General features: G+C 44.3%; 1 protein-coding gene across 1 annotated transcript; it reads left to right on the forward strand.

Annotated features, from left to right (window-relative positions):
- Positions 1 to 1,051: 1,051 nt before the first annotated feature.
- Positions 1,052 to 26,767, forward strand: dap (death associated protein). Its single transcript, XM_088919691.1, has 4 exons — positions 1,052 to 1,279; positions 2,752 to 2,848; positions 24,321 to 24,363; positions 25,830 to 26,767. Exons 1-4 carry the CDS (start codon positions 1,225 to 1,227, stop codon positions 25,947 to 25,949), a joined length of 315 nt encoding a protein of 104 aa, XP_088775817.1. The 5' UTR covers positions 1,052 to 1,224; the 3' UTR covers positions 25,950 to 26,767.
- Positions 26,768 to 27,099: the final 332 nt, after the last annotated feature.

The following is a 27,099-nucleotide window of genomic DNA, read 5'->3' on the forward strand; positions in this document are numbered from 1 at the left end:
TATGCAGTGACCCCACTCTGCAGTATAAAAATACAGCCAATAAAAACTCACTTCATAGGTCCATAAGCAGGTCACAAGATTTAGACCACTTAAATCCTGTTATATACTGCAAATGATGATTCGTTATACAACAAATTGCATTTCAAAACTGAGAACAGGAGACACTTCTTTATTCAAAGAGTCCCCCAGTCTGTGAGGATCTGGAAACTTTCCAGATCGTGGGAACGTGGGAAGAGCTGCCCAGCCATGTCGTTGAAGCCGATACCTGACTTCTTTCGAGGAAAGGCTGTTACAGGCAGGCACACATCTCTTAACTACTAGCAACCAAACACTCTGGATGGGATTAATGACCCTCCTTCGGTCTGTAGCCTCTCCTGTATCCTTGTGCTCTTAAAATGCAAATGATCGCCAAGGTTCTAAGACGTTTCCCAGCAATGCAGTTTGCTGAAAGTGCTCTTTTATCAGGCAGGGCTCTTTTGCAGCCATTCTCATACAGTAGACGAGAGACACGAAGGCTCTCCCAGACTCTCAGTACCGCACACCCTATAATAGCCCAGGCAGGCAGAGGGACCACACACCCTGCGCCCTGAATCCCTGACAGAGCACTTCAACTCTTTTCTAACATTTCTAACAAGAGCAGTGCAGCGCGCACAACAGTAGTCAGGAGCTCTCTGAAGGCTGGGCTCCGTCCCAATATGCCTGCATGGTGCTTCAGCGAAGCCCGAGTTGCACTCCCAAGTCTCGCCTCCAGAGACCCAGGATGGCTACAGTGTGAACTTTTCTCCCAGCTCCGGCTAATGCAGCGTTTGGAGATGAACTACCCGACCGCCTCTGCCCGGCCCACACAAACGCAAAAAAAAGGAAAGTCTGCGCTTATACTGCTTCGCTAAACTTCATCTATACGGCCTTTTTGGTTTTAATTTTGAGCTTCAAGTGGTGCTGAAAAGTTGCACTGCGCCGTTACTTTCGTGCGACAAAGCCACAGCCGCCCTTTGAACCGTTTCGACATCAAGCGCTGGCTACCGCCGCAGCCAGCGCGTCGGCTGACGTCATCACGTTGGGAGTATTACCCAGCAGTGGGGCAGCTGGAGAGCCACGTTGGCTGCCTGGGGCAGGTTAGAGAGGCAGCAGAGATAGAGAGAGAGAGCACGGGTGGAGATCCGGGGAAAGGAACACCTTGACTTCCGAAAGGGGGCTTATTGTCTTCATTCCAGTAAACCAAACATGTCCTCGCCTCCAAAAGAGAAAGTCGAAACCAAAGCTGGACATCTTCCTGCTGGTATTTTCCCTGCATTGCTGTTATTGTCGGTTTTTTTTTACTTCGTGAATACTTGCAGAATAACTGCAAAACTACTCGAAATTCTGTCGCACACTTCTACCTGTTCTGAAACCGAAGAATTAACGTTTTAATTTTAAAGAAAAAAAACGTTTCTTTGTTTTTAGGGAGTAACCATGATTTTAACATTATATTCCAATTGGTGTTATTATTTTTAAAGTCTTGAATTCTTCATTATCAATATTAACATGGCTGATGAATTAATAATTCCCTTGAAATGTGCGTTTCGTATAGGGCATCACCCAAACATGTGACAGACAAGAGTAGTTGTTGTAACATAGAACGAGTTCGACTTGATCTTCGTTTTCTCCATTTCCTTATTTGTGTGCATTCATAAAAGATAATATTTCTGTAACAGTACGTTTAGTGCATGTTTCTGTTTCCCATAACATATCGCATGTATTTTTTTAAGTACGTTCAACATGCGAGATTTAGACAGAGGATTGGATAGTCCGGCTGTACAGACGTGGACAAATCTAAGTACAGCTGTTCTGAGCACTTTTTCTTTCGTCCATTATCGGGAAAATTAATCTTGAGCGCTTTTCCAAGCACCTCCTTGAAAAGACAGAACTTTTAATTGCGCCTGAACGTCTGAATGTTCACTGAAGAGAGGGGACATTGTTTCTAAGCTTTTCTCTGTGAAATTTTGCTTTGTGTAACAAAGTTACGTTTTCCAGTTTTTTTGGCCGTTGGTATCGCCCGGTGTTGCTTCACGTTTGACGTGCACTATTCCGTGAGGAACTTAGTGCCCACCGAAGCCTAGTGAATCTCCTCATGTGTACCCGTACCAGAAATTTCATTCAGTCTCAGCACGCGGTAGATGTAGTTTCTGCTTTTAATATTTAAACGTGTCAATTACGTCACCCGAAACGGAAAACTGAAGAGTTTGGCGTTGTTTTGTGGTCCAGTGTAACGTCAGAATTTCCCAATGGTACAATTTTAAGATGTACGAAAATATTTTTTACATCGGTATTTGAGATGTGTAAGAATCAGTTTCTGCAGCTTGACAGAAAAGACCTCCTGGTCAGCAGTGATGTTGTGAATAACCCCAATAAGATGAACTGGCTATTTTGCTCATTCTAAACCCTGTGAATGTAGATACTGATGCATATGTTCAGTACATTAAAGGCATTTCTGTACCTGAACAGAAGAAGCTGCAACCTGAATCATTCTGTAGCAGACTGCTTTGTCACTCTTGTTCGATTCACATGGACATTTGCTTTTTTTATTATTAACTTTAGGAGCAAAAGTCTGCTTAAGCTACTGCTGGAGCATGCAATATTTTAGAGATTGGAAGCTTGTCTTTGAGAGGCTGTGAGGATTATAAATTTATCACATTGCGGTTTTGTGATGGAGGGTGGGGGGGTTACTTTTCTGCTGGGAGTTAATTGTATTTCTCGTCTCTTCTTTGTTAGTGAAGGCAGGTGGGATGCGAATTGTCCAGAAACACCAGGGATCTGGAGAGTCGGCACAGGACAGGGACAAGGACAGCAAAGAGTATGAGAGCAGCAGGTGAGAGTCTGGCATGTTTAAGATCAAAGTGCTTGAAACAACGGCAGGGGCTAGCCCCCCACTGAACCGTGCTGCACTGGGCCCTGCTGGGCTGAGCCCGTGCTCTGCTTTCTCAAGCTCAAATATCAGCGAACAGGTTATCGAGGGGGTATGGCACAGTGTAAATGAACAGCCGCCGCAAGTGGGAGAGTGTGGAAATATCTGTGCACAACAGTGGTGCCTGAACATCTAGACCACGGTGCTCCAGGTCACGTCGCAGGCCTCTTCTCCAGAAAGGGCAATAGCTACATGCCACGATGTGCTTTGGCAAACCAAAAACTGTTTGATTGCCTGTTGCGCTCTGATGAGTCTAAAAGTCACACTGCGCTCAAGCACGAGATCAGAGAGTATGTTGAGACAAGGAAACAAGAGGTTGCAAACTAAGAAAAAAAAACTGGCTTCTTTTGTCTGCTGTGGAGGTGGAATCATCGCTGCATGAATCTGCCCTCCTGGGAAGTTGGCGAGGGAAAGAGGCTCTGACGCTGTTTCACTGAAATGGCAGCAAGGTGTTGAGGGCTCATTGGTACAGCTCTTTAAGCCAGCTCTGAGGTATCGCCAGGGCACCTCAAGAATCAGAGTGTTGAATTTCACCACACCGTGCAGTGGCCTGACCTGAGCCCCACTGAAGGGGGTGTCCTGCCCCCTGGCCGGGGCACCCCGAGGACGGGACTCAGCAGCCCTGAAGTTAGGTGCTGCGGTCACCCAGATATCGGGGTGTGCTCTCAGCTTTGACAACGACTTGGCTGCAGGCATTCCAGCAGACTGTTCGCGTGTGATTGGCGTTGGAAACAGCTTGCAGTAAATGAGAGCTGGTGATAAAGGTCCAAGTGCCCGAGTTCCCTGCGGTAGGTAATGCCGTCACCCGAAGGGCTTGATCGCTCTTTTTTCAGATCTCTCCTGGGCTGTTTGCTGCAGGGGTGTGTTCTGACGCCTCGCAGGCTGTCAGCAGGTTTTTACTTTCCTTCCGTTCTCTCGTTAAAGGGTGGCCGGGCATTTGGCAGTGCCGTCTCGCAGCTCCTGCTCCTGGGTTCGAATCTGGGCTGGAGCACCTCCTGTGTGGGTGTCGCTTCTTCTTTCCCGCTTGCATTCGTGTGGAGAGGCGGTTCCTCTCTCCTCCCCGCGGGGAGGCTGCACTTGAGCGGGGGATGAAATGCGTCCCCTCCCATGTGAAAAGCACCAAACAAATGCAATTTAGAATACCAAGATTATTTCAAAAGCTTTTCTGAATGTTCCGCCCTAATATAAGTTTGTCCTTCAACTTTTTCTTTCAAGCTCTGTATCGTCTTTTCAAGGCCGCTAGCTGCGGTTTTCTGTAAAAGGAATTCACCAGGCTGGGTGATTTGTTTCTCACTCCAGCCTTGAGCAGGGCCGCAGGTGAGCCGTTCCCACAGGCCTGCTGTGGGGCTCTGTGCGGGGCTCTGTGCGGGGCTCTGTGCGGGGCTCTGTGCGGGGCTCTGTGGCGGGGATTGGAGGTGCAGAGTTGTGAAGGGATTGAGAATGAGCTCTTCTGCTCATTCCGTAAGACATTCCCGTATATGACTGAAAGGATATGCGCATCCCTTACTTTCCAAAAGGAATTGAATGGGAAAATGCCAATATGCAGTAAAATTACAGCTGCAGTTTTTGAGAGCACTGCAAAACCCCTGATGAGGTTAGATTAGTGGTTCGTAGAGGCTAGAGGCTCTACTTTTTCCTCTTTAACCTCCACTAAAGTTTTTCTTCTGTTATTCTTCATGCCAGTGTCTAAGGTGCTTTGATAATGTATGAATAGATTGTGATAATGAATTGGCACTTGTGGCAAAAGTAAATCTATTATACGTGATAGTGTTTTTTTTCATGTCCCTTATTCTGACTTTCTTCTTTAGTGCCCTAGAAGAGTACTGTGAAAGTCTAAGGCTGGGCTCTTTTCTTATTGAAATATTGTTGATAAGATTTAAGTGGTTGATTTTAAAGTCTTTGTGAAACCCATTCATGTCCAACAGATTGTTATTAAACGAAACCCAGCTGGAAAACTGTCTTCAATTTCAGCTATGAACTGGATAAGTTGTGGTTTTCCCTCTAAAACATAATTGTGTTTAACACTGCTGTCTGATGACCGATTTCACCTGAATGAGAGTGTGTAGAGGCTTAGGGCTTATCTGTGCCCAGCTAAATCAGCACTGTGAGCTTGCTTTGAAAAAGCCTGATCTCTTTATTAGTGCAGAGTATATCTCAGTAGTTCTTACAGTCTTTGGTGAAACCAGTTTTGTGATTTATTTTAAAAATATCACATGGGGAAGAGGCAAGAGTGTCATTTTTAAAAGCAACATAGGTATTCTCCAAAAGAGATCAGTGCCTTGTGCTATTTGTTTTGGTGCAGTTCAAGTGTCAGGGAATTCTGGGGCAGTTCAAGTGTTGCAGGTTTAAAGAATGAGATTATTCTGACTCTTTTGTGGCAGTTCACTAGTCCAGATGTAGGTGGATGGATACTGTTCTTCGCAGAGTTATCTATTAATAACCCCCAGTCCAAAATGCAGCAACTTAAATATTCAGCGAGGACCACACAGACTTTGTGGTTGCCATCCTTTCCTTCAAACACCAATAATTCAGATTTCTTAATTTGTTCCATTTTAAATTTGCCACTTTGTTAACCAGACGTGTCGCAGTAATGGGAGAAGAATAAGGTGTGTCATTTGTGTTGCATACTGTGAGCTGCTACGAGTTACCAAGCAGCTTCCCTCTTCCCTGGGCTCTGCAAGTCCCAGTCTCTGTCCATGTCACCTGGCTGTCTCAAGCTGCTGAACACTGCAGAGTTAACTGCTCTATAAAACCATTCCCAGCCCAATTGCTGGGTTCCTTCGGTTTTCTTTTGTGTGGATGATTGCATATCAGCGCTGTGCACTGGAGCCAAAGGTAATGACCGCCTGTTGTCTGAGAATAGCTGCAAGGCGTAGGTTGGCGCTGCTGTTGATAACACATCCCTAACCTTTCCTCGGAGAAGACAAATATTCTTCAGAGGTCTGGCGTCACAGGATTGTTCCAGAACAAATCGGGACACCCCTAGCATGACACCATCTAGCAGTTTCATTAAATTTGCTGCCTGTTTTCCCTTTTTCTATGGGAAGGCTGAAGTCAGAATTGCTGTTTGATTGCTTGTGTAGCTGGGAAGTTACAGAGTGCTGAAATCTGAGGTTTCGCACTGACTCCACTGACATTCAGATGCCTCTTGCCTGGAACTGAGCCAAAGCTTCTCATCCAGAGTGGTCCAGTGCAAGCTGACACACGGGATTGATGCCCTATGGCATGATGTCATCACATTTTAAGAGGAAATGCTGGTATGTTTCAGTGTGTAGCTACAGGTAGTGGGCAAAAAAGAGGAAGCACTTGTATAAATGAGAACCACCAAGTCCTGAAGTAGAGAAATGTGATCTGGTCAGATGAATCATTCAGCACCACGTTTTTGATGAATGGACACATGTGCCAAACTATAGAATTCTACAGCTTGAAAGGATTGCGTAGTGTTGTGGAGTGTATTTTTTATACTCCTTACTTACAGTAATGGTACAAAGTGATGATCTTCACCCCATGTTGCAGCATTTCTTTCCTACCAGGAATTTTGTTTTCCATTTTGACTATGCCCTGTCCAAAGAGCATGTTTTATTGCCCAGTGGTTTCATCACTAATGTTATCCATATGTCATGACCTTTTCACCAGATCTACATAAAATGTTGTTACTTTAAAGGTGATATCACATTCAGTGCACCTTGAATTCATCATTGTGAACATCTGTGTCTGAGGTTTCTTAAAAACCGGTGGAAGAAAATCATGTCTTGATGTTACTGCCTTTGACTTGAAGGCAGGAGGATGGTTTTTCTCAGGGTTGAAGATGAAGATTAAAAGCTGATGACTTTGACTGATGTTATCAATGCAACGTTTCCTAACTGACAAAGCCTTTTGTCAAATTGACAACAGAGCCATCAAATAGATCCAGAAATTTTAATGTAATTTGGTCATCTTACAATTTAAGATTATGACTGTCTTTAAACTCTAAACCAACGATCTTCTTTAAAAACCCTAATTAAAAACACTTAGGGTAATGCACTTAATTGAAAATCCCGACAGAGCTCCCAAAATTGCTATGAGGACTTGATGTGATGTCTGGTTTTGTAAAGAAGTGCGACAACTCTACCATACAAAAACTACAAAAAAAATCTTGCTTTTTTGCCACAAGGATGTAATCATATTCGGTAAAATGAGTGATCTCTCATTGTTACCTTTGTTTTATAAATATAATGTCTTTCATTAACATTTATTGCAATGCTTCTAACTGGAATTTTCAGAACAGTATTATTTTCCCTCATGGAATTGCTTGTGATCCTTTAAACACTTTGTGAACGAGGTATTATCATTTGTAGTTCTTCGAAGCTCTAAGGCATTTACTGTCGCATTCATCCAGTTAACAGATTCGTACTGACCTTCCTCCTTTGTCCGTGATCGATTCCTCCAGGAGTTTGACAGAGGAGCCAACAGGATGTATGATTGAATTTCTATAGACTTGTAAATCGGCAAACATTTTGAACTGATTGCACTTCAGGCTGTTTCCTCATTTACTGTGGTTTTGACCTCATATGCCACATGTGGCAGTTCTAGAGAAATATAATGTTCATAATTAAAAGTTATTGATTTTTATGTGCAAATTCTAAAGACTTGTGTGAATTACAAAGATGCCATAAAATGATGTATTGTAGACTGCTGATTTATACAATTGATTCCCAGGTGTACAATGGGCAGTTCTCCTGTTCTGATTTTGTTCTAGTCAGATAGCAGGAGCACATTAAGAATCAGTGTGAAAGTAGGGCAGCCGTGCAGAGGTGTGGTCAGGTGCAGAATGGGAAGGTTGTTGGTTCAGTGCTGTTGTACCCTTGTGCAAAGTACTTCACTCTGATTGCTCTAGTAAATGCCCAGCTGCATAAATGGGTACAAATCATACTTCTCTAGATTTAGAAGGATTAATAAAAAAATTAGCCGTACAGCTTGTGTGACACAAGACAGGTTTAACACATTAATATGAAAAAATTGGAATCAATTTTTTCGACGTATTTATGTAAAGTGACAGGAGACGAGGTCTTCCATAATCTCCAGAGAGCTTTGCAAAGTTCCCTATAGTTTTATGCCGGCCTTTGTCTGAATATTCTATTATTCCTTGAAATTGGCTGCAGCTGATGGTCTGTATGTATGAAATATTATAATGCTCTCCCAAAATACTCTGTTAGTATTCATCAGCCTCACTTTCTTCACTGTACAAAGACCCATCCATTATGAAAGAAGTAGATGTTTCTAATTAACCTCGCAGAGAATCGGAGTTCACCGCTGTGGAGGTTTAACTTACTTGCCTTTGTTTAGAAGCATTTACAATCAAATTGGTCTTCAAACGGAAGTCGCTTATTATCCCAAATGCTTATTGTTAAAGTCAAGTGAAAGAAATTGAAGTAAATGTATTTGTGAACATTTTTTGTTAATGTATGTAAACATAAACCAAACGCATAACTCTGCACAGAAAACATGTTTTGAAATATGATGTATAAAAGAAGATGTGCTAAGTGTCAGGTGTGGCAGGATTTCCTGGAAAACATTGTCGGATTTTTCCTGAAAACAGCCTGAATAAGAAAGCACGTGATTTCTAAGGAGAGACAATTTAATTTTACAAGTGTAAGTGGAAAAGACTGAACATGGAGTTTGCTGGCGAAGGCGGGGAGAGATACTGAGAACAGCTGGAGTTGACTGGAGAGAGAGAGAGAGAAGTCTGGTTGGAAAGCTGAACACTGAATGGCCAGCTCTGGATGAGGTGGCTGATGGGAAGCTGTAGGAAGAGGTGGGAGGCACGCTTTTTCTCCTCTCGTTCAACGTTCACGAGGAAGCCGTGGTGCAGGTGGCATTTGAACTTCTGGGCGAGGGGACAGAAGTGGGCAGCCAGTTTGTCAGCTTTGCAGATAAGTAATTAGTTTGTGAATGAGAGGATGGATTGTATGGATGGATTTGGAGCGAGGCTAAACTCAGTTACAACTGAAGTCTTGAAATTCTTCAGAAAAATAAAAAGGGAAGTCAAGATCGAAGTGAAGAGCACGAATGGGTCGGACAATTCAGATAAATTGAATGCCTGTAGGTCGAAAGTGGTACATGGAGATTAAATCAAGAACAGTGATGGAAAAAGCAACAATCACCAAAAAGAAGGAATTGCACAACCAAGGGAGAGAAGAGAACTGAAGTTGAAGCTGGGCAGGATGCTGGTTTGGAGCACCTCCATGTAGACATTGATCCTTCGCAAAGGGGGACCTAAGCCTTTAAGAGCTGGCTTGAGTGTGGAGAAGACTGTGAAAGCTCAGCTAGGCAGGTCTGAAGGAAGAGCTGCAGTAGCTAGTAAAAAGTTGTTTAACTAACAGCATATGAGCGTGCAGAAATACCGGATTGGCTATGTTCTATGTGACAAAGAACCGTTCCAAGATGACATTGAGAGGAGAATGAACAAGGACGGAGCTCAGTCCCCAGGACAGCAAGGGCGCGGCACTCGAGCCGGCCCAGTCTGTGGTGGGATACTGACCCTTAACAAAGGGAGACCTAAGCCTGGGAGAACTGTCCGGTGCGTGGAGAAGACTGCGAAAGCTTGATTGTCTGTTGAGAAGGATCTCTGGAAGCAGGATGCAGATTTATTCGTGAAGATGATATGCTGTGTAAAATGAAAGGGTTTATCATTTAGGATATGGACTTGAAATGGGAAAAATACTGATTGTCCAATCCAGTTCTATCTTGATTTCCAGGAATTTGTGTAATGAAGGAGAAAACGGTTAACTTTCTTCAGAAGGGGTTAGCATTCACACAGTACACACACGGCAGCGAACTGGCAGCAGAATAGAGCATGACTTGAGGAGCATACAAAATCCAGTCCATGTCCCTGGAGTCATTTCGGAAAAGCGAGGCGTGCTTTAGGGTTTATCGGAAAAGCTGAACATGTGTCTTTTAAGCAGAAAAGACAGCGGGCAAGTATCATGAGAACGATAAACTGTTGTTCAAGATGTAGGTGAGAGAACCTCCTTACATGGGTCCCCCATTGCACTGCAGTACTTTGTCAGCTTTGTCAGCGTCACCGTGGGGATAGGAGGGGAGAAGATGACAAGCCCAGGGGGCAGCAGCTGTGTGGTTTTCCTTTATGAGTGGATATTGTGAAGGCAGGTGTTTCACAGCCTGTAAAGCTCAGCGGCTCACCAGCAGGTTGTAAACCAAACAGTGGGTGTAGTTTATCAGGAGCTGTCAACCTTGCACAAAGTCTGCAAAGTGCAGAGTTTGCTTCCCGTAGGTGACCCGCCATATTTATCACCTGCCTTCATTAAGTGCTATAAGTCACAGGATGTTTGCAGTGAGCAACAAACATCCCCAGTACTGTATCCCCCCGCTCTGGACGAGCAGGCACAGTCACCAGCAAAACATCCTGTCATCTTTTGCAGCTGTTATGAGGACATTGGCATTCCTGTATTTTGCAAAGAAGCGTCAGTGAGATTTCGTACTTGTGCTGCTGGTGGCCTGAAGCTGTAGAGGACAACCAGCCGCCACATTGGCAGCTGCCCTTGCTGTGAGGACTGAAGATTCATGCTCACCCTGACGAGCGCAGCCCTGGGCCCAGGAGGGCCCCGCCGCCTTCGTCTGCACAGGTCTCTCTCGGAGGGGCTGGGGGGAGCTTACCAGGCCCCTCTTTCCGGCTTTTCAACAACACCAAGCACTGATGGGATTAACAGCTGCATGTGTCTTTCATTATCATTTCATTGTTCTTGCTTTTAGAACTTACTGTACAGGAAAGTAACTTGACTAGATTGCAACAAATATTTCTGCGTTTCTCATATATAAAATAACTTAAGATCAAAACTACTCCCTTACTGTGGTGTCAGGTACTGAGGACCCCACGCTGACAGAAACCCTCTTTACTGACAGCTGACAAGCTATGACTTGACATCCGTAGAGGGTGGCAGAAGCACTGTTCTGAAGTAGTTGAGTGAAAAAGCTGTTCTTTGAGATACAACTGGAAAGCTTTTATTATTTAAACCCACAGATCCATCCGATATTTTGAAACAAATTCTTCCAGTGATGTGACTTGAATTTATTACATCTGGCAGCTCCCAAGCACAGAGTGTTGTGGGCGTGTGTGGGCTCTCGAACACTGGCACCTCTTCAAACCCTCCTGAGGAGCCAGTTACCCCAGGCTCCCTGCCTCGTAGAGTCTCCCCTCCGGAGAGCCCATCCTGCCCAGACAGCCCCTCCACACGCTGCCTCAACGAACATGGGCTTCTTGTTTGGATTTTCGTATTTGCTTATAACATGCCCAGTAGTACGCACAATATGGTAAATTGCGAAGGATCTCTATCTTCATCTTTCAGTTTGATATAGGAGCCAATGTAACAAAAAGGCTGCTTCTTTTTAAGTTATTTCTATGCAAGATGTTGCGAGTTAGTTGTCTGTAGAATACTAGAAGGAGTGTACTAGGGGTATACTATATACCCACGTAGAATGCAGTACTGTATTCTAAATCCAGGTTTTCAGAACTGTATAAGCCTGCATGTATAGGTACCTGATCCGTAGATCTGTTATGCTTTTGCTCAGAGGGATGTGAAAAATAAAACACGATGAGTGTAGCTATTAAGAATTTTAGTTTTAATATAATCAGTTTAGTTCAACCCTCTAAGAAGAATTTATCATACTGAGCCCCTTTGTTGGTGTTGAACAGTAGCTGATACAGTAGTTGTTTGTCGTTGAGTAATAAGGCTCGTATGAACTGTGAATATCCTATCACCCTGTCTCACTTTTGAGTGCCTGGAGTCCATAGCCAAAAAATTAACAACTTGGAATATATAGAATGAGAAGGAAACCATGATGGCATGATTACCAGTAAGTCATCCCCAACCTCCAGATTGTAGGGGTGAAGGTACTGTATCTAAAACCACAGTTCAGACGAAGACAGCAAAATCGTAAAAACAACACTGCAGGATGTGCTTGGAAGTAATGAGTGAGAGGTACTGTAAGGGCATTTAAAGGGATTGTTTATTGAAACTGTTCCTTATGTTTGAAAATGGTTCCTCAGCCATGTTAATTTAAAACAATAACAGGTTTTACAAGCTAAAGTAATTGTGCATAAAGTATGTAAAACCTAGTGATCAGTGTTCAATTTAAGTGTTGACTCTGAATAAATTGTGGTCTTAAAAGCCTGAAATGCACCTGTGTCTTGATTGTGGAGGATTTGAAAAGCCTGGAGTGGCTCAGTGCTAGTCCTTGGATGTCCTTTTTTTAATCGTGGTTTGGGCCAGTGAGGTGGAAGTAATTTCTTCTTAAGTAAAGAAACAAGAAAGTAGGTCATGATAACAAGTCAAGAGCTATGCTAATAGGCAAGATTGATCTGTTCTGTGTGGCATTTCAAGCAAACCTGAAACACATTTGAACTCTGCAGCCTTTTCAAATTCTACTGATTGTAAAGTACATTACAGAAATACAAACAGTTTCCTGCGATAATACTACACAGATATTTAAATACCTTTTATTATTCAATTGCAGATTTGAGCAGTTGAATAACTTGGTTTCTTAATCCTAAAGTCTTATTTATCCCTAACATGAATAAAACTGAAGGCAATGCTGTGCAAGAAACTGAGAAAGGCACTGAGACCAGCTGAACTCTCGGGTCGCCTCTCTGCTGGAAGTTATTCTGTCCGCTGATGCGTGTCTGTGCTGGAGTGGTCTTGGAGACCTGAGCTGGAATTCACGGGGCCATTTTAAAATGTTCCTCTCGGAGACATTTGGACTCAGGCACACACATCCTCAACATGGCAACATGAAAATCAAATGCACTGTGAAATTGTGAAATTATTTCGCATTGGGTACAAGTTCAGCTGATTTAATTAAACCCATGTGAAAACTTGAGCCATTCTTTGATTTGTATCCTCCAAAGGCTATATTTCTGAGTAAACTGATTTTTTTTTCTGGAGTTAAAACATTCCCATCTTGTCCAAACTGCAGTTTGCCGATTCCTTACGGGAACACTCCCCCTGCCCCCTTGTGAGCCTGTTTATTTCCAGGAATTTAGTTTCACCATCCACAGCAGCAGAAGAAACACCAGTTATTCCTAGAAAGAGTTTAAGATATTTAATTTTTAATTGGAAATAAAGTAAAATGTTAATCCTAGGTTAACTGCATATTTAAATGTTGAATGTTTACTGTAGTAGTGCTGACTTTCTCAGATTCACTGACTTGCTGGTGTGTCATGCAAAGGCTTTTCACATTCTGGAGAGATGCTGGAAGTATAAAGCGCTATAAATTGCAGCCTAGAAGTGCAACATTTATATCTGGCATTTGACTTGGGGCTGTGCTGTTGTAGCACAGAACAGAGTGGTCACGAAGCTTGTTTTAGAAGGTTTCATCCTCTTGCCTTTAAAGAGGCAGGCAGCCTGGCTCTCTAGGTTCCAACACAGAGATGGGACTGGCAGGTGTGTCTCACTGCTACTGGGCTAACTCAAGCAGGTCCCGACAACGTCTACTCGATCACTAGTGGACGTGGGACAGCCACTGGAACAGAGTAATCGCAACTTCTGGATCAGGAACGTCCTCGCCTGCAAACCAACAGTGGCCCTATGACCATGTCAGCCGCTGCCTCTTGGATTATTTTTGATAAGACTTCGGGCACCGAAATGAGTGCAGGACACCAGGTGAAAACTAGATAAGGCTGGTTGCCGGTGGGGGAGGTTGATGTTCATACGCACAAGAAAAGGTTTTTTCCCTGCTGAAAAGAGTAGGAAAGAAACAAAACGTTTCGGCTGTTGAGCCTTCTTAAGGTGTGAGAATCAACAAAAGAAGGATCCACAGCCGAAATGTTGTGTATCTTTTCTTCTCTTTTCTGCATGGAAGAAACCTTTACTTGTTCCTTTGCAGCCTACGCATGCTGATGCAGCTCCCCACCTGAACTATGCACAAGAAATATGTGGAGCCCATTGAAACTGCTAGTTTTTGTTAGCTAGCGCTTCTGAGCTACCTTAATGACGGATCGCGCTGCACCAGTGCTCCCAACCCTTCAGTGTCGAGTCCTGCCGGTTAACCCATCCTGACAGCCTCAAGGTAGTGTGTTCATTAACTGGACTTGGAAAGCGATAAGAAACATTTACAATTCTGTGTTTAGATTTTTTCTACATGTTCTGAAATTGCTTCAGTGAGATGTATAAATTGTGTTGCAAAGACTTCCGAGGATCAATCGGAATTTAAAGATTCTGAGACCCTTTAGTCAATGTCCTGTGAGCCACCTGTGTCCTGAGGCTAAAAACATACTTCACTTTCATGCTGCACCACAATGGACAGCTCCAGCTCTGCAGATGAGAGCCATCTCTACGGCTCGTCACCCTTTTACACATTGGTTCTGCAAAATGAAGAATCCGAATATGGTCTAACCTGGGCATGTCACAGCCCCTCTGTCACAGGCTTCCTGTTTCATGATAAGAATCTGTTTTATTCCAGCCAAGCAACAGTTTGCAGGTTGTTTTGCGTCTGTGAATGAAATCTGGGTGAAATACCCTTCCCCTCCCTGGTTTTTCTGTACAATAAAGGACAGGGCACAGAGCAGGAGCTCACAGGGTTCCCTTCTCGCCTCGTGCTGCTCTGAAATGCGAGCATGAGCAGAACGGAGCTCGTTGAGCAAACTGAATTGCAGACGTGTCTTGTGAAATTCTCTGCCAAGCCCTCTGCTCGGCCTGTTGGCCAGGGATGATCACGTCACATCTGCCCGGGGACAGCTGTTGCCTGCACGGCGCTGCACTTGTGTTTTGGCCCTAGCTGTCTTTGTCACGGTGATCGTCTAATCCGCCAGCCCTGCGAGCGCGAGTCGGGACGCAGCGCGGAGGGAACAGCTGCCCCTTCTCTCCCCGGCGCGATGTGCACTGGCAGCCTTTACAGGCTCTCCTCCTGTGGGTAAAGATGGCCTTGCTGAGGAGAGAGAGCAGGTGGCTGGTGGAAAAATTGCACATTTGTAAAAGCAAGCCATGCGGGGCTGTCTGGAGACTGCTTGTCAGATGTCATTTGGATTTTTCAGATTAATGGATTCAGTGCGAAAGAGTGATGTGTTATGGTGAGCTCTAGCCTGAGGTGCCCAGAGAGAGATGGGATCCCCTTTAAAAATATATATATTTTTTATTCAGGATTTTATTTTGTTAGAAGAGGAAATGCTGACTCCCATGGCAGTGGCTTTTGATGTGTATCTTGCGCAGTCCTAGCTGGCGAGCAGCTCTGCAGCATGGTAGTGAGGGGCTTGTAACGAGAAGCTGTTCTACGTGCTGCGGAAGGAATTGAGGTCACATGACTGAGCACACAGGCAGCTCCAGGCTACCAGAACCATCCCACCTGGAATGGGAGATTGCTTTGGTCCACAGTGATTTCTCTGACCTCTGAGTGTACAAGTGGCACTGTCATACCGTGGGTGTCTGTGTATTGTTCTGTAAAAGGCATGACAACTGCAAGCAAAAATCTTGGACGCCGGTGTCCCACTAGTACTCTGATGATGAAATTGTAGGAGAATGGCAGAGTATCAATCTGGCCATCAACAAAAATGTAATGGGAAGTATCCTTTCTAGAAATGCAGCTCAAATGATCACTTAAAGAGTTTGGTGAGCTTGATGGGTCACAGATTTCAAGCAGTTATTCCACCAAAGAGACGTGCAACCAAACACTGACTTTTAATGCACAAATGGAGACAAATGTGTCCCAGCACGTATGGTCACTCAATTAACCGACACCCTGGTGTTTTTGATGTAATATGATCGACTTTGTGCATGGAATTGCTCAAAAATAAAATAAATATTGTACTTGTCATTCATGTGAATCACATGTTCACAACTGCAAACTGACTGTTAAGTAAGAATAATTCTTGATGATGATTTCCTAATGCTTTTGGAGGGCATTGTAGATGTTTGATCCTATTATGGATGAGAAGGTTAAATGTTTGTTTGATCATACTGAATAACTGATGCTTTCTGGTGAATTCACAGACACTTGCTAAAACACTTTATACATGTTTAAAAGGTATTCTGAAAGAGGCAATCTAGTGTTTTATTGCTGCCCGTCTCGACCTCCCAACCCCTCGCTCCAGGTTCAGACGAGGGGCGCAGGTGCCCAGGGGCTCCGTCGGCACGTGCTATGAGAACGACATAGTTCATAGAGGGGAGGGGAATTGACTTGGACACGCCCAGATGTTTTGAATAGATGTGTCCTGGCTTTTCTTTCCATTGCTAAAGCAGGCGGAAGAATGGAGACGCAAGCGTGATCTTCCACTGTCGGGTCCCACAGAGAGTAACTCTGGGCCACAGCGGAGCAGGCTCGTTCCCTCCCCAGAGAGCATGCAGACGTCGCAGAGCTCTGGGTCTGTCGTGTCTTCCGGCTCGCAGTTCATGAATAGGTGCTCACTAGTCGCACAGAAACTGTCTGCGTCAAGATTCAGAGCTCAGCAGCTTGAAAGTGAGTTTGAAGATGGTGCAGCTGTCATACCATGACTTTTTTTCCATCAAAGTGTGAAATTTTGCCAAAAAGCAGTCTCTTGTGCTTGTGGGGGTGGAGTTTTGAAGAGAGCAGGCTATAGGTAGTCTGACTTATTTCCTTTGTTGTTACCTTTCAGAGTTAAGTTAAGGAACAAGAGTGGAAAAATGTTACAAGTTATTTTGTTCTGTTTAGCTGTTGACATGTTTCTTGAGTGGATTGTTACATCCCAGCAACATAAGTGCTTAAAATTACAAATGGTCCTTGGCTCTAAATAATAATTGGATAACTTCTTTAAAGTTTCATAAAGCACACATCTGATGTGTGACTTCAATGACTGTGTAAAGTAATGACAGTTCAATGTGAAATCTGTTTTTTTTATTATTTGGGATGTTACGTCTTTAGAGATTTTATTTCAGTTTTCTGAAATAGAATGAAAATGATTAGAATAGTTTTCTGAAATAAACCTCTGAAGCAGTTTCTAGTGGGGGTCCAGGTGCAGTGGAACAGAGGAAGCAAGGCTGGTGCAGTAGGAATGCTGTAGTAATTTAGTGGTTCTGTTTCTGTTCTGAGTGTCATGCGACATGGAATCTAGCACTGCTGGCTCACAGCACCAGGTACCTGTGTACAGGTCTGGCCTCAGGGGTCTGTGTGTGTTGTGTAGGTGCGCTTGCCTGTTCCCATTCTTCAGGACTCTGCGCTGGGCTGGAGCCCTGCTCAAGCGAGAGAAGTCACAGGACATCACCATCACCTGCACCTTATTCCTCTGGCTTGTGTTCTGTGCTGAAACCTTTGTCAGGTGGCCAGGGAAAAATTCATAGAGGTGCAGACGTACAGTACACGAGCCAGCAGATCTCATATTTGAATTTTGTAAGATGGATATCGGTTTCCATGGAAATATTAGTCCTTTTTCATTGTTCTTTAATTGTCACCTGTTAGAGCTCTACACTGAACTTCATCCACCCATTTAGCCAAGTCTCCTAGTGCAATACAAATAATCCACAAAGGGTCCAGCATCAAAGAATTCATTCATTTTTTGCCTGCATATTCTTGCATTTTGTTGTTTGAATGATTAATTCAATCAAAACTGCCTCAGATTAAGAGGGCCAGATTTTAGTCTGCTGTGTTTTCCATTTGATCGAGCAGCGATAATGACCAGTGAAATTAAAGTGCAGTCTCCAAGTAGTCCTGAACCTCGAAAACACTTCTTGGTTGTGTCCTTCAGCAGTAAATTGATCCACTAAATCTGTCCAGCCCCGTCTGTGTGCTGTAGCATATGGGGCTTTGTGCTTCAGGTATTTTGCCACAGCCTGGGCAAGCCTTTGGTCATTCGTCCTGATGTGATAGACTTGCAAATGGACAGAGGCTCCTTGATTCCCACGTGGCTTCTCATGCTGGGGTGTCTTGCCTACCAGCGCCTGCCCTTCAAGTTCAAACACATGCTGCCAAGCCGACCCAAGGCTGAAGCACTGATCTTGTGTCATGCTCTCATGCAGAGGTGTTTGATGCACATCTTTCCACAACAGTGTTGCCAGTTTGTATTTCAAGCTTGTGAAAGCACTGTAAAATCATTATTATGGTAGCGATTTAAGTGTCAATATTTTTTATGACTGTGGTTATGGAGTTAGTGGAAGTAACATCATTACCCATTAAAAGAGTAAAGAAGTGGAAACACTTATTAGATTTGCCACAAGAATAGGAGTGAATTAAGACCCAAATCTAATCTATTTCACCATTTTTTTTGTGCTTAAACAAATGATGGTTATACATTTCTATACTGTAGCTGCAGGTGAGAAGGTTGATCCCATGATTTTTAGTGTTGCAGTTAAAATAAATTCTGTCATTTCTTAACAATTCGCTATTCCATTTCATTAAATCATTATTAGTTTTACTATAGTCTTCTGATACCAGAAAATGCGTTTCTCCTCTGTCTGGCTTTCAGGAAGGTTTCTAGTCAGGAGTGTGAGTGCCACCTGGAGGAAGAGCTGTGTCTGTGGCTGGAGTTTGCTGGTGGAGTGGCGCACTGATTGTGCACAATTACAGAGCCATTATTCAAGAACAAGCTAAGCTAAGCATGTATTGTTGCAATCCTGCACCAAGCAACATCTGTATGAATAGACTGGCAATTAAAAACTCATTACGGTATATTGAATTTTTTTTAAATCACTGCTTTTGATTAGGGGCATAGCTTTTGCTGAAATAACAATTTTCTTTGATTAAGGGGATTATGAAGTGCTGTGCCTTTTAATATTTTTAGCTTTTTATTTACAAAACATTGATAGGTGAACACAAATGCTTCTCCACGTTATAACCTGCGTTTAAAATAAAAGGTTGCATGTTTTATTAAACTGTCCCCATGGCAAGGTTGTGATGAACTGATTTAAACTGTAACAACTCCCTCTACTTGAGAACAGAAGAAACAGATTCTGATATCTGAGTGTGCCTCTAAAGCACCCGTGATGTGACCAAACTTCCGACTGGTTTGTTGAAGCGACAGTCAGAGACACAGACAGATTGAACAGCCCTGCACAACTTGTCCGGCTCCTGTAACTATCTAGAGCTGTGATATAAAGATCCCCGAACTTTGAAAATACCTAAAAAAGATCATAAAAATTCACCTGCATTTCAATGGAAAGAACTCTCACAAAGATGCAGTCCCTGTAACTGATGGTAAATACGGAAAATGCTTACTTTGTTATGAAGATAGAGATAAGATCGCTTTATTAGCCCTGTACAATTTCTTGCATGAGGAATTCGTCTTTTCGTACACCCCAGCTTGCTCTCCATGAGACACAGACACACAGACAGGGAGAGAAGCTTTGGGTCAGAGCGCAGGGTCAGCCATTGTACAGCGCCCCTGGAGCAGTTGGGGTTAAGGGCCTTGCTCAGGGGCCCAATGGAGTAGGATTCCTCTGCCAGCCATGGGATTTGAACCGGCAACCTTCCAACCACAGGCGCAGATCCTTAGCCACTGTGCCACCCCTCCAATGAAGAAATTGTTCTCAAAAAAAGAGGAGAGAGGAGACTCAAAGAGAATTAAATAAAAAGGTGTTTTTTTTATTAAGAGCACAGCCGGGCCCCCTAGTCCAGATGTAAGGGCAGCAGTCCTGGGCTGTGAGGGGCTGGGACTCCCCAGGGTGCTGCACAGCGGACTGCGGCCCGGCTTGAGTAGGGCACAGGGTCCGGGGCCCCTGGGGACCTGCTGTTGGACAGCTGGGGCCATGGCGCTGCAGACTGCGCAGCGAGTACGGTAATAGCGTGACCTCTGTCTAGCTCACCCACTGGGATGTCTGCTGGGTCCGCAAATCGGTGAATTGCTCACCAGCACCAGCTCTTGATCCCCAATCCTTTCCTTGATCTTTGACTCTGATACCAGTGGATGGATTAGATTTCCATAAATTAACCCTTCTCATCATCTCCGAAACTGCTAAAGAGTTTATTAAAGATGCTTTGCAAAACGTCAGTACGTTTCCCCCAAGGTCAGCTACTCAGCTAGTTGAACTGTAGTCACAGGTAACAGCCCCCTTTTTAACAGGTTGCACTTCTTAATGAGTCCGCCAGGCCTCAGAGAATTGTTGAGGTGGCTGCTATAAGACATGACTCTGGAATTGTGTTCCAGATGAAAACCAGGCTTTTTTAGATCTTTAGATCATGACTGTAGATTGCAGGTCTGTGGCTTTGCAGGGCAGAGGAGTTCCCCTACACCTGAGATAGATGGACTCTGAGCGACGACTCAGCTGTGAACGTTATGTCAGCCTGGTGACCTGCTTGCGTCGTTTTTGGAGTGCAGGTTTGATTTGGGTTATGTTTTATCCCAGGCTTGGGCATCATACCACTCAGAACTACGAAAAGGTGGGAACTAATCAAGATCAGAATCATGTTATTTCTATTGCCAACCAGTGGTATACAAATTCCCATTTACAGCGAGGCAGTGAGGCGCAGAGCTGCTGATCCCACCTGTCCAGCTGGGCACCGCTGCCCTGAATCGCTGGCCTGAGGGAACGGATATTTGCGGAGGGGGACGACGCAGGTTCCTGCTGGATCAGCGGTTTCCCTGGCGACATGAGGGTGGAGTCGCTTGCTGATGAAGTGTATCAATAGGAGGGGAAAAGCAAACCTTGTATCGCATCAGCATCATCTGGTGCAGGAGGCAGTAGCTCTTGGTGATGAGGCAGACTGAGCGATCTGCTCAGTGCTCTCTTTGCGTTTGATATTCTGGCTTCTGGCGAAGGGATCTTGAGCTTCTTGTAATTCAGGGTTGCTTCAGGCTTCTAGAGTGACTTTTCGTCCTCTGCACTGTGTGAAGTTTCTTCTTGCTCTGCCATCAGTCTCCACCCTGTCCAGAATAGCGCCAGAGGCCTGTTCTCGTGTGCCTGACCTTTATCTGTATTTAAACATTGTCTTTCGGATGGAGGGAAGCCTTTTTATTCTCAGAGTTTCTTCCAGGTATCGAAACCAAGTGACATTTTTCCCATTTGTAGAAATTACTACAATAAATCTGCAGCTTACACAACAGGAAAGCTTCAGAAATGTGTAACAGAACTGTTGCCCCTGCAGATATTTTATGCTTTCATTGTTGTTAAAGGCATTTTAATTTAGTAAAATGACCCAATCTCCAGCAAACATAAGCAAAAACATTGTTTAAAAAAGCGTTACTATTTTAATTAGCTTCCCTCAGTCAGAAGATGGATTTTAATTTGGGTTCAACAGGCCTGCTGTGTGAAGCTTATTGGCTTATTAGCTCAACATGCTGTGTGGAGCAGGATTTAAGTCAACCTGCTGTGCTTAGTTAAGGTGAAAAAATCTATTTTCCATCCCAGGCAGGTTTACAAATCCCATCAAGCCTTGCGTAGAGGATAACTTTTTGTCCTTATGTTGCAAATGCTGTTGTTGTCATTGGAGTAGTTTAATTAAACATTCCCATAATTAGGGCATTTCGCCTGTGCTCCAGAGCTGCCAAGTGATGAATGAGTTAACAAGACAGATGACACTTGTGATTTCCCTGCGCTGTTGTTCTCTTCTCCCGGAGTAAAGGGTGTCTTCTCGGGTTAGAGCCACTGGAGCCCCATCTTTAGGAACCACATGTGGGTCTTCCATACTGTTGCTGGAAATGGTCTCCTTGTGACGCGTTGGTGATATACAGCTGTCCCCTCCCTTCCCCTAACGTGTGTGTCTCCCCTGCTCCATCCACACGGTGACTTTGAAGTGGCATTTAGGAGCCTCAGTCTTTGGTAGCTTCTGCTGTGCAGTAAATAGCTTCTGCCTTTATTGTTCTTAAAATGTCTGAGACTTTGATGCAGCAGATAGAACTTTCTAACTGTTACTAAATACTAGAATTTGAGCTGTAGCACTAGTTCTGCATCTCGGTCTTACCCACCAGTTTCCTTGGGTGAAGACACATCCCTTCGCCAGCTCAAAAGTGACCTTTTCAGCTTTTAGCATTTCAGCCTCCAAAGCCATACCTTCCATCTACTTCGTTTCACTTGTTGAAGAAAATCAGGAGTGGGTTAATTTGTCCTTTTTAACAAAAGAAAAATAGTAGTGAAGCAATTTGAGGGATACCTTTTGCTCACTAAGTCTGACAGTAAAATGCTAAACTGAATGTGCTGAAGTTAAGCTGCCTGGCCCTCAGGGTCATTGCCATGCAAAGTCGATATCAGGCTATTTGCATTGAAAGAACAGATGCTAATTGGTCTCCCCCTGACAACTGTAATAAAATGAGCAGCAATTTAGTCATAACCGAATATGGAAGAGCAATGGCTGGAAATGAGAGATGGCATTCGGCTGCCTACCTGATGTCAATACAGAGCAGTCTGACTGGGTGGCCTTGCAGGGTTTCAGAGCGTTATTCTTCCACAGTTTATTACGTCCTGGTCCCAGAGCTAGATGTTTCCTAAAATGTGTGTTGAAGTGATGAAGTAGTGATTTGTATAGGGATTATATACTTGTTCTGTGGTTCCTGCATTCTTCCAAAGCGCCCATTTTAACGTCTCAGCTTGCATCCAATGGCATTAGTGCTCGTGTTGCGCTTCTTCATCGGTAGTTACAATTAAAACTAAAGCCTTAGCACAGCCCAGCCGCGAAACGTGATTTGAGTGCGAGACGATGATTCCAGTCTTAAAATGTACAGCACATATATACAAGTCCTTGACAATAGTAAGTGATGTCTCTTGTTGTTGGTGTCGTCGTTGTTCCGTGTTGTTTAGAGAACACTGACATTTAGTTCTGTGGAGAAGGCTGTGGAGCTCGGGCAAGGACCGTGATACAGAACCTGCTGAAGTGAACTGTGTTTCTTTGTTTCTGCACCGTCAGTCGAGTGCTCTTGGGGTGTGACACTTATTGGAGGAGGTGTCTAGGGGCAGGAGTGTTTATTGAGCCCTGGATATGCCTCGCTATTCATTACTAAACAGTTCCCTGGGAAGCCGTCCAAAACCTCTCGTGAGCAACAGCATCTTCAGCAGTTCTTCTGGGGTCATTGACATTCCCTGTCCTTGCACCAGACCTTTTAACTCGGGTCTCGTCGTGCTCAGCTGGCATGTTAAGAGGATGCTGGGATGTGTGTCCGATGGAATGAGCTGTGTGTCCGTGCTGCCGTTGGAAATTCAGAAATGCGCACCGCGTGGCCTAGCAGTGCAGGGATGAGTTATTTCTTCTTTTTCTCTGCTAAGCCTCCGCTCTTGGGAGATTAATGCTGAGGTGGCTTTGAGACACTGAGTCACTGTCGCTCTGATTTCTGCTTCTCACGTGATGAGCATCCAGAATAATCTCCGCAGTCCTATTCGTCTCTAGGCAACGGTTTCACACCTCCTCCTGTGTGGTACAGCTCACAGTGCTTATAGGGAAAGGATAGTTTTTTTTGTTGTTCTGACAGATCTTCTGATAGCATTGCAAGTCTGCACTAGTATCTAAAGATTGGTACTGGGTACAGTGCAGTCCTGCAAATGTGTTTTGTTTTTTATCAAAACAAGAAGAAAAGGTTGGAATATTAATGGGATTAAAAAAATAATCTCTTCTTCAAGTCATCCATGAGTGACACACAGACCATGTGAAGCCATTGGAAAATATCTTCTTGCTGCACTAATAAGAATGTTTGAAAACACATCAGTGAGGAGTGATAACACTTTACCTTCAAGAAATATGGGAATGCTAGTGTTTGGCTGGAACATTAAACATCTCATTAATTATTTTGGTAATTAAGTTAATTTCAAGAGGAAGAAAGTGGGGAACTCGGGGGCTGTTGCCTTGTCCAACTAGATGAAAGAATGGCACCTTAATGCCGGGGGCAGTGTGTTCGAGTAATCGTGATGGTATGGAGGTATGATGGCATGTAGGGAGATAGAGATGGGGTGCTTTTCACTGAACATAGCAACCATTCTGCCATGTCAGTTGTTCTGGCATAGAGCACTCCCCACTTATCCCAGAGCCAGTTCACTGTGTCAGTCCTGCAGGTTCCGATGTTTGGCCGATGTTAGAGTTTATGGGTGTGCTTTCATTATTGTCAGTAGTTGACCAGCCTACTGACAATCCAGAAACAATGAATAATTTTCACTGGATTGGGATACAGGGAAGACTCATGGCTGCTGATTCCTGTTTACAAGCAGGCAGATAGATAACAGGTTACTGTCCATTTCTTTAGTGTCTGATGATAAAAAAAGGACTCGTGTTTTTGTCTACTGTTCTAGCAGGGCTGTTGTAAAGACAGTGAATCAGTGCTTTCAGTGAATGAGATTTTGTTGGAGGTTGTTATTGAGGTTCCTTGCATGCTGTTGTGGTATTGAGATGATGGCTGCCAGTGTATTGATCTCTTTTCTGCTGTTACAATATTGAGATTCTGGCTGCCAGTGTATTGATCTCTTCTGTGCTGTCATGGCTGCCAGTGTATTGATCTCTTTTCCTTTTCTTTCCCCTCCAGTCCACCGAAGCCAACCCTGATCATCTCGGGAGCAGTGGCAAAGGTAACGCGTTTCGTTTCTTTTCTTCAGTCCAGATCGAAATACTAGAAAAATCCAGTTCTAGAAAACAAAAAAAGTGTTGAGGGAAGAGGGAAGGTTTAATATACTAAACTTTTGTATTTGTATTTTAATTTGTGACTTTTTTAAGTTTAAACATATTGATATTTCCATTTGTGTAGGAAATGTTGAATCTCTGCAGAACCAGTTCGTTTCGAGTGCCTGGGAAAGAAACAAATCGACTTAAGTCATTAACGTTATTACAAATTGTTGAAACGGACCTGCAAGTGAGCAGGACTGAATGAAACTGGGTATCATTCTTGTCTTCCTGCACCCAGATGTTCCTCTTTCCAATAGTTCTCGGAGTAAAAATGCTGCTCTTTTAACACTGGTGTCCTGCTTTCTAGCCAGGGTTGACCTTAATCTGTTCTCACTGCTGCGTTCAATGACAATGGAGTCTAGAGGTATAAATATAGCTGTAATTTTTAATATATCTCTATAGAATATTTTCATCACCACAAATGTGGCTTAATACCTTAATTGTAATTATTTTTATATGATTGAAACTAAATGCAATATTGAACTGGTTAAATAGAGCAACCGGGAGTCCTCCAAATCCTTTGCATAATTCCTCCGTTGTCCCAGTCTGGATGTGAAGCAACAAGTGCCATTTGTGGAGCAGATCTGCGATGTCCTGCTAATGTCCCGTTAATCATTTTAAAATTAATGTGAGACCACGCAAGAGTCACCTCAGGGGGGCACAAGCAAGCCACAGAGCATTAGCCATCCACAGCAGCCTCATAAATTAGTCTGTCATTTAAAAATGAATTTCGTTTTCATCCTGAATAACCTTTATCTGCGAAAACCTTTCTTTTTAAACACTGTGCCACTTCAGGTCTTAATTCGGTTGCTGTCGTATTTGATCAAGTGCAACAACCGCCGGTATTACTTTGGCTCCTGAAAAATCAAAACAGGCCGGTCCTGCGTGATTGCACTTCACGGAGCCCTTTCCCCTGAGCCCTTCAGCTGCGGTGGTGCTGCCTTGGGAGTTTCAGGGGCTTTGTATTAGATTAATCAGTGCCTTCTTACGTGATTGCTACTCAGTATCTGGTGGTGTTAATTAGGCTGCGGCTAATCTCGTTTTGGTTGGCCTCTGTTAGTTCTGCCTGAACCCAAGGGAAGAGTGAAGACTGTGGCTGCAAGACTTAACCCTCTTGCGCCCTTCACTTCAGAACACACTCCCTGCGTTCGTGACGCAGCCCGAGCCCGACGGCTGGGGTGCACCAGTCGCAGACGTTAAAAATAACCGTCCTCGTCAATCACAAGCTTCATAAGAAACTAAGGACGCGATTGCCGAATATTGATCATTTCAATGCTTGCCTGAGGCTGGTAGTTTTTTTTTTTAGAGTAAATACCCTTGAGGCCTGTGCAGTGTTGCCCTGCTGGTAGTAACCCCTCCTGGTGTTTCTCAGGGTGACAAGGACTTTCCTCCTGCGGCTGCCCAGGTGGCCCATCAGAAGCCCCAGCCGTCTGTGGAGAAGCTCCCCCCGAGTCATCACATCAACCAGCACATCCACCAGCCACGCAAGTGAGCTGTCCGCCAGCGCCACACCCCCAGCCTTCGTCCCACAAGGATCCTGCCTGTGCCCCGCCCCGACCGGATCGGTCTCACTCTTGCTGTCACACTCACACACACACTCGCCATGCCTCCAGCACATCTCTCCCAAACACACTGCCCACTGCCTCCACACACAAACTGTCACAAACACACCCACTCACAGCTGGATCTCTCTCACACACACACACACACACACACACACACTCACCACAGCTGGATCTCTCACGCACACGCACACACCCACTCGCCACAGCTGGATCTCTCACGCACACGCACACACCCCCGCTCACCACAGCTGGATCTCTCTCTCATACACCCACCCACCCACTCACCACAGCTGGATCTCTCTCTCACACGCACACACCCACTCGCCACAGCTAGATCTCTCACACACACACCCACTCTCCACAGCTGGATCTCTCTCACACACACACACACACACACACACACCCACTCTCCACAGCTGGATCTCTCGCACACACAGGCCTCCAGAGATGAAGGCAAGCGGAGTCAGATGTGAAGGTGATGCAGGGCTTCACACGCTGGATGGGACTTTGGGCAATGTTCTCATGACCAAAAGATCAATTCAGATCATTCACTTTCAGGGCAGCGTCAGCTGGGCATTTATATTCTTCCAGGGGCTTTTGAAAATCACCATGGGAATGTTGGGGTTTGTTGAATTACAACATTTTACTTCAAAAATATTTCTGAAGTGATGTCAAATGTATGAATTATTTTTTGTCACAAAGTGACAAAGACTAGGATCAATTGAAATAAATTCTGGCTTTAATTTTATGTTGCTGTCTTGGCATGTTTTTTTCTGTAGCCCTCATGGGGTATTTATAATCAAACTGGCATTAACTACTTTTCAAAGGACAGGGTTGGAAAAGCTTCAATATCCATGTCCCTTTGGCCTAAAGCCTTCACATTCATCATTACTAAGACATCTATATTCTGTTTAAATGTCCATAAATAGCTTTGTAATTGCTTGCAGTTGAGCTCTTTTCCTCCCAAAGGGTCCCAAGGTTTTCCAGCTGGGGACATGCATGGGCATGTGGCTCCGGACCGCGCCGCCTTCTCCGCGACAAGCTGGGCCCGGCCGCCACTGGCCGTCACTGGTCATC

This window comes from Atractosteus spatula, chromosome 6 (genome assembly GCF_055471065.1).
Source record: "Atractosteus spatula isolate fAtrSpa1 chromosome 6, fAtrSpa1.hap1, whole genome shotgun sequence".
Taxonomy (NCBI): Eukaryota; Metazoa; Chordata; class Actinopteri; order Semionotiformes; family Lepisosteidae; genus Atractosteus; species Atractosteus spatula.